The sequence below is a fragment of the Nuphar pumila genome, chromosome 14, assembly GCF_984573655.1.
Source record: "Nuphar pumila chromosome 14, dmNupPumi1.hap1.1, whole genome shotgun sequence".
Taxonomy (NCBI): Eukaryota; Viridiplantae; Streptophyta; class Magnoliopsida; order Nymphaeales; family Nymphaeaceae; genus Nuphar; species Nuphar pumila.
In genome coordinates this window covers 9,758,892-9,768,710 of record NC_143262.1, presented here as the reverse complement: position 1 = coordinate 9,768,710, position 9,819 = coordinate 9,758,892, and the positions used below count along the sequence as shown (strand labels likewise).

Genomic DNA, 9,819 nt, shown 5'->3' with positions numbered 1-9,819 from the left:
GATTTACTTGAAGGCAAGAGCGTAGTGTTCAATTGATGCACATTGAAAATGGCTTAAACCGTGTTTAATTTCTCCGATAGGCGTGCAAGTTTGTCTATTGCATGCCAGCAACCCGAAGCCTTCAAAAGGTGGTGAGTAGATTGAGTGCTTGGGCCAGACACTTCAACAGTGTTTGGCCTGCTGCAGCGTTAGTGACAATTGTCGCAAGAATTTTATGAAAATCTCGCGATAATATCGTTAGTGACAAATTGCCTGAGTTTGAAACGACAATTTCTCACAAGATTTTCAAAATATCACGAGATTTATGAAAAAACATAAATACCATATTTAAGTTTTAAACGGCTATTTATTGTGAAAAAGCTGTATATTTTTGTTTTTAAATAATTTTTATTAATATTTTTTATAAAAATTATTTTTATATTTTAAATTTATTTTTTTATTGCTGAGATTTTGCCAAAAAAATGCGAGAATTATGAGAAATTTTCAATTTCTTGTGAGTTTTTGAAAACCGAGATTTTGCCAAAAAAACGTGTCACCATGACTATCTACCCTTTTCCTTTAAAGGGGGCCCCCCATGAAGGCGTGGTTAGGTGATTGGGTTTGAATAGGGCACACAAAACACGAAAATTTGCAATGCATTCAGTGATTTTGTGTAAAACACAACACAGAAAATCGCAACATGCACAGAAATTGAGTATTGTGACTCAAGTACTTTGTAAACAGTAAAGTACTCGGCTTTATCACTGGATCTGCTCCGGGCTCCACGCCTGTCAAAAGGGCTTCACTTACAAAAGTGTTCGGCCCCTAACACTGGATCACACCTCAAAAGACACTTTGGCTGTCTTGAATGGATAGAAATCTAATAAAAGTACAAGTGAAGATAAAACCTGAACTTCCACAATTTCACGATGATGTACAGGACGAAAGCCAGTTGACCCAGAATTCTTGGTTAAATATGAACAGACTGTTATTCCCGCATTGAGGACCCTCTGTATCTCTCTCTGGGCAGCATAAGCAACTCCTAGCACAGGAGAATAAGATTGGAGTCGTTCTAATTGGCAATGACGAACTCGGTGCCCTTAAACCACCAAACGAAACCTCCTTCCAAGTCCCTACTGTGTCACATTTTTCCAGCTTGGCGTGTACGTTTTGTGCAATCCATTGCTTTAGTAAATGTGGTCTCTGCTAGAGCTTTTCCTGCTATCAGCGGACAGTTTATAGATGGGTTTCCTTCTCACGCCGTACTTCAGCCGCAGCAGTAGTGAATTCGCCATGACACAAACTGAACTCAGACCCATCAGAGCTCCGGCAATGGATGGTGTGAGCATTGTTCCATTAACTGGAAGCAACAAACCAGCAGCTATTGGGAGGCCAACCTGCAAGAGTGGTTCCAATATATCTTTTTACAGCAAATACAAAACCACAGGAAAGCACTATGCAAACGATGGTAAACATTGACAAGAGGCATCTAAACATGAAAGAGAAAAGCTATTCGGCATGACAGTGGGTGGAAAGGTTCTTTTTTTCAAAACGTTAGTCATAAACACCGACACAAAATGAACAAGCGATGCAGGAACCTACGAAGAACTTGCCATAAATATACAGTCACTGTATACTTTTTTCTTATTGTCTTATTTTCTGTTTCTAATGCAAACATTAAGTATAGAAATAAACTCCAAAGAGGCAAATCAGTCAGCCCTTGTAGCTTGCGAGTATTAGCACTTCCACCCATTCATCTTAAAGTGCAAAATGAACACTCAACAGGTGCGCTGTCATAACTCAAATTTGACAAGCAACAGCATATGCAATATCAGTTTTGAGTGTAATATAAAGGATACAGCAAACATGGCACTTGACTATGAATATGATTGTACAAACATTCAAAATACATTACAGCATGCAAATTTATAACTCCCAATATATGCATATTCTATTATTTATAAGGGAGATTAAAGGCCACTTTCGATTATATCATGTCCAGTTGCTTGATTCATGAATTGCACAATTTAAAAATAAAAAACAACACCGCTGTCCATATTTCTTATTGTTGGAACCAAGCAATTTTTGTACTTCTCTCTTTCAGCAAAACACGCTTCATGTGTCTCCAAGTCAATGCTACAACTGTCCAACTAGGTAGATCATCTAACTTGTAGAATTTTGTACCATCAACGTGAAAGGTAAAATACATGCTTATAAGATTTTCTTCTGGATTCTCACTGCCCCCTAAATTGTTCTATTTCTAGTTGATATTTCAAAGTTTCAACTTGTATTTTTGTATCTATCACAACTTTTAGATGTTTGACCAGCTCAACCATTCAAAATTATTTTGTTGAAGACCAAATCTCATCCTGGAAATTATTTCAAATCCTATGGCCTTTGGTTTCCTTGCCTCGTCTTGCATGTGCAGCTACCATTCCCAGCCTTTATGACTGCTCATTTTTATGTTTTTTCATTATTATCCTTCAGTTGAATGAGCAAGAAAAATTAGCAACTTACAATGTTATATGCAAAAGCCCACCACAGATTCTGTTCGACAGTCTTCATAGTTAGCCTGCTCAGCTCCAGAGCATCAAGCAACTGCATGCAGGAAATCACAGTTTATGTTAATAATCAGTGAGTTTGACATTTGGCAGCACAAGGGAAAACAAAAGGTAAGAGTATTTAAAATCCTCCTGCTTTTTATTAGCATTTGTATAGAAAATGGAAAGCAGGAAACAGAGACATGTGATGACCACATTTCCTGACTATGCATTTTCTTTGGATCATGGATACTTCACACTGAAATAAAAAATCTGTTCACAAAAGATTAATACAATAATGCAAAAATCCAAGAAAATTAATTGTTATGCATCCCTAAATCTTGAGGATGTTTGCATTTCCAATAAAACTATTATTTTTATGTCAAAATATACCATAGATTATTTCTGTATGAAAATGAAAATCATATCCTCATTGGACATTCAAATGTAACTGCCATAATTTACTCACAACTACCTGGGAACTGGGAAGTTGATAATCCAACCATCGAAAGCAAACTTCCACAAATAATAAGAGGTGAAAAATAACATGCATCATGTGTCTTCCAAAAAAATTGCAATCAGAATGCACAAAAAACTAGCAGTTGAAACACCTGTGTGAGTTTGTCACCCATGAGGACAACGGAAGATGCTTCACTAGCTACTCCAACACCCCCACCCATTGCAACTCCAATTTCTGCTGAGGCAAGAGCAGCAGCATCATTAATGCCATCACCCACCATAGCTACTACTTTGTGTTCTTTCTGAAGGTCACGAATGAAACTCAGCTTTCCATCTGGTTTGACACTAGATACCACCTAAAGTGCAATGTGTAAGTCAGGATTTATATGATCAGGGCAACAAAGGAAAATAATTAAAACCCAATTCAAGGACATGATGTAATCAACAAAGTTGAAAAAAGTTGAAAAATGAGCTATTTTTATCATTTTTGTGGATTAGTGCAGTCAAGCACTCAAGCTTCACCCCCAAATATTTCATGTTAAGAAAAATAAGAAAGGTAGTATAGAAACTTTGAGATCACAAAAGCATAAACTTGGAAAAAAAAGGAACAATCAACTCCAACTTTTTAACAGATAATATGTGAAAATTTGAAATTAACTACCAGTAATGGACAGATGACAAGTATCAAATACTATAATATGTGAAAAATTGAAATTAACTACCAGTAATGGACAGATGACAAGTATCAAATACTATAACCAGTATAAAGAAAAGGGATGCACCAACTTGACCCAATTACTAAAGTCTCCAAGCAGTCAACTGCACGGAGTACGGTATACACAAATATAATCAGACATTGTTACCTGACTGATTGAAATGGGTTAAGCATCATGTGGACTTGACCTAGCTATCAAGCAACTACATGGTTGAGATGAAAAGAATGGTTTCTGAGCACAAGGCATACTCCTTTAAATAATTTTATTTATCTACTTTCATAGTTGAACTTCTTATCTATGTTATTCCTCCATCAATAATTTTTAGATGCTAAAAAAGCATGATAGCCTTTACATACCATACTTCTGTTTCGTCAGATATTGCCTAAAGGCACAGTTTTACAACCATATTCACTACAGCAAGATACTTGGATAAACAACACTCATCACTCTTCAGCTATGTCACATAGGTGCAGGTGCAGGTGCAGGTGCAAGTAAAAAAACTTAGGTGCGGGGGGTGAGGGGAGGGTATATATATATATATATATAATTTTTAACAGTTTTAAGTTAACACTACGTGTATGTGTGTGCATTTATGTATTTATATATAATATAGATAAAAATGGACTTGATTAGGGTTAACTGAATCTACTTTTGGATAGAAATGGACCTCAGTGTGGTAGACTTCACGTAACACAAAGGAAGCTGTGTCCAAGTGTCGCACCGGCTTGGGTGCGGTTGCGGTGCCATGTTAGAAGAGTCCGTGTGACATAGCTCATCAGCTTGCCTAGGCCAACAGATCTAAGAGACATGTTTGCTGGACATCTGACTGCAGAACTCATGCTCATAATCGAGACATAAAGATATATACTTACTGCAAAGGACTTAATATTTAGAAATATAGGTTTAACTGTGAGAAAGTGATCCTCCAATTTGTACACCTGATGAACTGTTAGGACTTGAATTGCAGATGCAACTTGGGTATTTGGCTTTATTTAGAGGCCGTTGGTGAAAGGGTCAATGCAGGTATCTACCCATAATGACTTGGCTTCTTCAGACAAGGTTTACCAACTAACAAGAGTGTTATCAGAATCAAGTGGCCAAGACCGTGAGTCTCGTCAACTTAGGCTTTAGGAGTCATTATAGGAATTTAGTGAAACACGTGTTTAAACCCCAAAATATTTTGATGAAGTACAATAGAAGAATGAAATCTGGCAAAAGCGATTTCCCCATATTTGGGTTTTCCAACTGTCAAGTTCCTACAAATCTAGGTGCATATTAGTAAGAATGGAGAACCTGTTAAAGGTTATTATGTATTATATCATGACATTTGTCACTAAGAAACATATACCCTACCATTCATATATGCAAATGGATCGACTCTCGTAGTTTAGGCAAACCTCTTCCTAGAGAGAGTACCACCCTTTTATATAGCTCTAACCCTTTCAAGTCTGGCCCAGGCACTATTACAAGTATCTTATAGTTACTGTAATTATTTTATGTTTCTTATTCATGGTTCTTTCATTTAGTGGAGCAACATAATTAACATAAACCGACCTTCATAGAAGTTGGCACAAAATCCAGATAAGTCTATTAAAAGGACATTTTCACATAGTTTGAAACATTGGCTCGTGCAGGGTCTAGGGCTTCACTCAAATTGTCCACATGCTTTCTAGTGTATACTTTGGAAACCTCGTCCAACACATAAGCAGATCAATCCATGTAATTGAAGTCTTCAATGACAAATTCCAAGTCTGTGAAATCTTTATGACCTCATGAAACAGTTAGCAAGCCTTGATAAACTCACATACATTTTCTCAAGTCATGTTTCAGCATTCTAAGTTAACCCAGCATCATCAGCACAGCATGACTCTAAGCCCTGTCCAACAAGCTGAATACTAACACTATGGCCACATAATATAAGCACTTAGAGAATTGAGAAGTACGGAAGACCGTGAGCCAAAAAAAAACCAAGACTCTCTTGTTCTAGAGCAAAACCTAAGCATAAGCACTAATGTCCAAGCTCAGCTAAGAGCAGCTCACCTTGGTTTAATATTTCATTCAAGCTACATAGAACAAAAAAATTATTTCTTTTAGAGAGAAAAGCCACAGGATTTGAACCAGTGACCTCTTATTTGGAAGGCCAACATAGGAACTGTTAGAACATGAGTTCTTGTGAAACAAACTTGTAATATATTGTACATACATTAAATCTAACATCTTAAACAAGCTCACTGAGCTTTTAATGAACCTAAGATCAATCTTTATCTCGTACTTAGCTCGTTTAATTAATGGAGGTTAAAAGTTAAAACTGAGCTTAAGCTTGACGTGTTGATTAAAAAATGAACTCAAGCAAGCTTTTAGCAAGACAAGAACTTGTGCTTCTCCGAAGAAGGTTGACTTGTTGATGGTTGCTCACCCCTAGAGACAAGAAAATAAATAAATAATATATGCCTATATTCTCAACCATGATAAAATTTATTATTGCAGATTTCATTAGCTAGTCATGTTTCATGCAACTTGTTAGAAAGCCATCAAGAAGAACTAAAATAAAATAAAATTTTAATAACAGTTACCTTCTCTTTTGGAATACCAACAATCGATGCAACATGCTCAGCAGTATGTTGCTTGTCACCAGATAGCATATATGTGCTTATTCCTAGCTCTGAAAGTGATTTAATCACTTCAACAGCATCATCTCTAATCGTGTCTTCCACATAAACAAGACCAACCAAAGTACCATCAACTCCTACATAAGCCACAGACTGGTTTTGAGACTCTATACTAGGTAATGCACCATGCCTAACTCCATTCCTGCAAAATGTAAACCAACTTAAAGCAAATTCTTGCACTTTAGGATGTTGGTCTTCTACTACAATTTTATGTGAGCATGTTTGTGTTTATTACATAATAGGTACAAACATGTCCCCATGTCTTCTCATAAAATTGTTCATGATGCATGCATGTGCAGCTATGTGATAGATGCTACAACAGATACTGAGTGAGATAATTGCAATCAAGAAATACACACATCGGTGTAGCAGCCACTGCATGTTGGTAGCAAACAGGCATTAATACATATCATCACTTCAAAAATTATGCACATTCTGATGGCATGCATTAATGCATATTTGCTACATCATCACTTCAAAAACATGGCATCTTAATGTTAAAATTTTCACCTGTAATCATGCGTGCCTTTTCCTACAACATGCTGACCTCAAGTTCAATTCAAAACTACTGGTTCGAAATTGACTCACTTAAGCTCCAGCATGTGTGTGTAGGACAAGTCTCTGGTGTAGATGTGCAGACAGTATCAATGAGTTGAAATGAGCATTATCTTATTGCTCGTGTTCTTTTAAGTGAATCTAACCTTATAAATATAGTCTACATGATCTGTTTGGTAGGGATCAACTTTTGAATCACCATAATCCTGTGTGCAGGTTTTTCTGGTGATTCAAAAATCAATGGCTATAAATGCATCAATTTTGCAAGACTTAAAAAAAGGTATTTTTTGGTCAAAAAATCATGATCCATCTAAAGTGTACCACCTGAAAGAGACAAAGATTGTTCTCTTAGTGGCTGATCCAAAATCCAGCAGTCATTCCAGAGCTCTATGATATGATCATTACCCCCATTACTATGGACAAGATGGAAAACCACTGCCCAGCCTTTTCATGAACTTGATCCCTTTTACCACCTGGTTGGATTTCCAAGCCTAGCCTTTCCAACCAACTTGCATAGGGTAACACACACCAAATAACATGTGAGAAAGAGACCAGCCACTAGATATGTTTATACCTACTTAACCAACTATTCTCAGGTTTGTGGATGATTAAACAACTGATCCAAAAACTTAGTTCAACCTCAACCAAATTTTCAATCTCACAACAAACAAACAAGCAAAGCTGTGCTGCAACTGCTTCAGTTCATTTACCAGCTACATATATTCAAAAACATCAATTCATGGCCATTATAAACCAAAATACTAACCTCAAAAGCCAGTCTAACGTCCCAACCAGTACTTCTTTATGCTCAACAACTGCCATAGCCCCAGAACCTGGTTCCTCCTTAAAAGAACCATCAGATGCCTGCCAATAAATTACCCAATTAAATAAAAAATATGATCACGTAAAAATCTGGAAAAATAAACACCACGGTTAGAGAGTCTCTATGAGTCACACAAAAGAAATGTAAAATCGCATTGCCGAGCATGACTGTTCTACAGCAGAAAAAATGTGGCCACTGAATTTGTTGCTCATTATTGGGCATCTATGTCACATAGGTGTGGGTGCAGATATGGGTGCGGATGCGGCGATGCGGCACTTTAAAAAAACTTGGGTGCAGGGGTGCAAAGAGGGTATTTATGTGTGTATATATATATATATATATATATATATATATATATATATATATATATATATATATATATAATTTTTAACAGTTTTAAGTTAACACTAATGAAATAAAAATAATTATCATATTATTATTCAACATGCATAAATTCATGCAATAAATCAAATTAATAATCTATAATTTCTATTCCTCATCAATAAAAAATAACACCACATTGGTGTAGAGGTGCATATATGTATTTATATATAATATAAATAAAACTGAAATTTGTTAGGGTTAACTGAATCTACTTTTGGAAAGAAATGGACCTCAGTGTGGTTGACTTCACCAGACACAAAGGAAGTCGTGTCCAAGTGTTGCACCCGCACCCATGCGGGTGTGGTGCCCTGTTAGAAGAGTCTGTGTTACATAGTTGGGCATCTGTATGTCTGTGTGTGTGTGTGGAGAGAGAGAATGAAAGAAGTTATTAATCACCCCAGAATGCAAAAACTACAGTACACAAATTAAAATTAGAAAAGTAGAAGCCATAGATGTAGGGCTTGAAATTCTTGAGCAGTTAAACATTTGCCGACCAAAGTCCATGAAATCTCAAAATCACAACAAAAACATCAAAAGGTAGAGTTTCACAGGACCTCCACAAAATGAGTGATTCAGGAGTTTTTTCAACTGATAGAGTTTCATGTTACTCAAGAGTGGATGTTATGGGAATCATGTCCTAGAGCGGATGTAATCTATGAGATCAGAAGTGTCACTCAAGCTTAACCTAAGGCTAGGGACAGCATTGGGTGGTAAGCATCATGGACTGGAAAAATTTTAGTAGGATTCGGTTACACTACACTTGCTAATGGGGTTGTGTGTGGATATCTGGACCAAGAAAGTGCACTGGATATCGTGCTCCTCTTAGAGCCAGAGCTTTTGCTGGCTCTCTTGAATAGCAACAACGAAAGGCTTTGGCAATAGTGTTGCCGTTTTACTTCGATTGCTGGTTATTTTATAACATTCCATTTTCTTTCTTTCTTTCACTCATTTATATGCTTATAACATCTAATCATTTTTAATATGACTTACTGATCAACATGTGGGATACCAGATGTATCATTTCACATGATTTAATAATGATTGTAGTTCAAGAAATAAATCATAGCACATCCCATATAAAACTTAAGTCCCAGTTTTCAATAAATTAGATTAACCCTCTTAGGTCCAAGATTAACAGTCCAAAAAAAAAAGCATAAGAAAGGCTCATGACAAGCTGAAGCTGAAAAGCAATCACCTTAGCATGTGCACAACCGACTACTTGGGCAGCTTTCACAATAGCTCTTCCAATGGGATGACTCGAGTTTGATTCAACTCCAGCAGCTAATCTTAGAATCTCGAACTCTGAAAACTTAAGCTCCAAGTATGCACTGTAGTAGCAGATGTACTGTTTAGCATGACATTAAGAAAACCTAGGGACTGAACATTTCCATATAAGAACTTGACATCTAAATTTCTTATAGTTGGAAAGAGTAAGATACAACTGTTAAAATATATGTAATATATATATATATATATATATATATATATATATATATATATATATATATATATATATTTATCATACACTACCCGATAAGGGGTAGTTCTGTAAACTCGCCCAATAGGGGCATTTTAGTCTTTTTCTTTTATTTTTCCTTTTTCTTTTTTCCTTATTTCTTTTTTCTGTTTTTTTATTGTCCTTTTTGTGCATTTAATGCACAGCCATTGGGGGCCCCAACAAAGAGTCGTTGGAC

At 36.3% G+C, this 9,819-nt stretch overlaps 1 protein-coding gene across 2 annotated transcripts in view; it reads right to left on the bottom strand.

Moving 5' to 3' along the window:
- Positions 1–865: 865 nt before the first annotated feature.
- Positions 866–9,819, bottom strand: part of LOC149816308 (copper-transporting ATPase PAA1, chloroplastic-like) — a 58,214-nt gene continuing 49,260 nt past the window's right edge. For both annotated transcript variants that reach the window (XM_089987959.1, XM_089987960.1), the window contains 6 exons: positions 9,321–9,453; positions 7,685–7,782; positions 6,268–6,505; positions 3,131–3,334; positions 2,497–2,577; positions 866–1,376 (listed from right to left, as the gene is read on the bottom strand). In XM_089987959.1, coding sequence (XP_089844085.1) covers positions 1,167–1,376; positions 2,497–2,577; positions 3,131–3,334; positions 6,268–6,505; positions 7,685–7,782; positions 9,321–9,453 — 964 coding nt within the window. In that variant the 3' untranslated portion in view covers positions 866–1,166. The remainder of the gene's footprint in view (positions 1,377–2,496; positions 2,578–3,130; positions 3,335–6,267; positions 6,506–7,684; positions 7,783–9,320; positions 9,454–9,819) is intronic.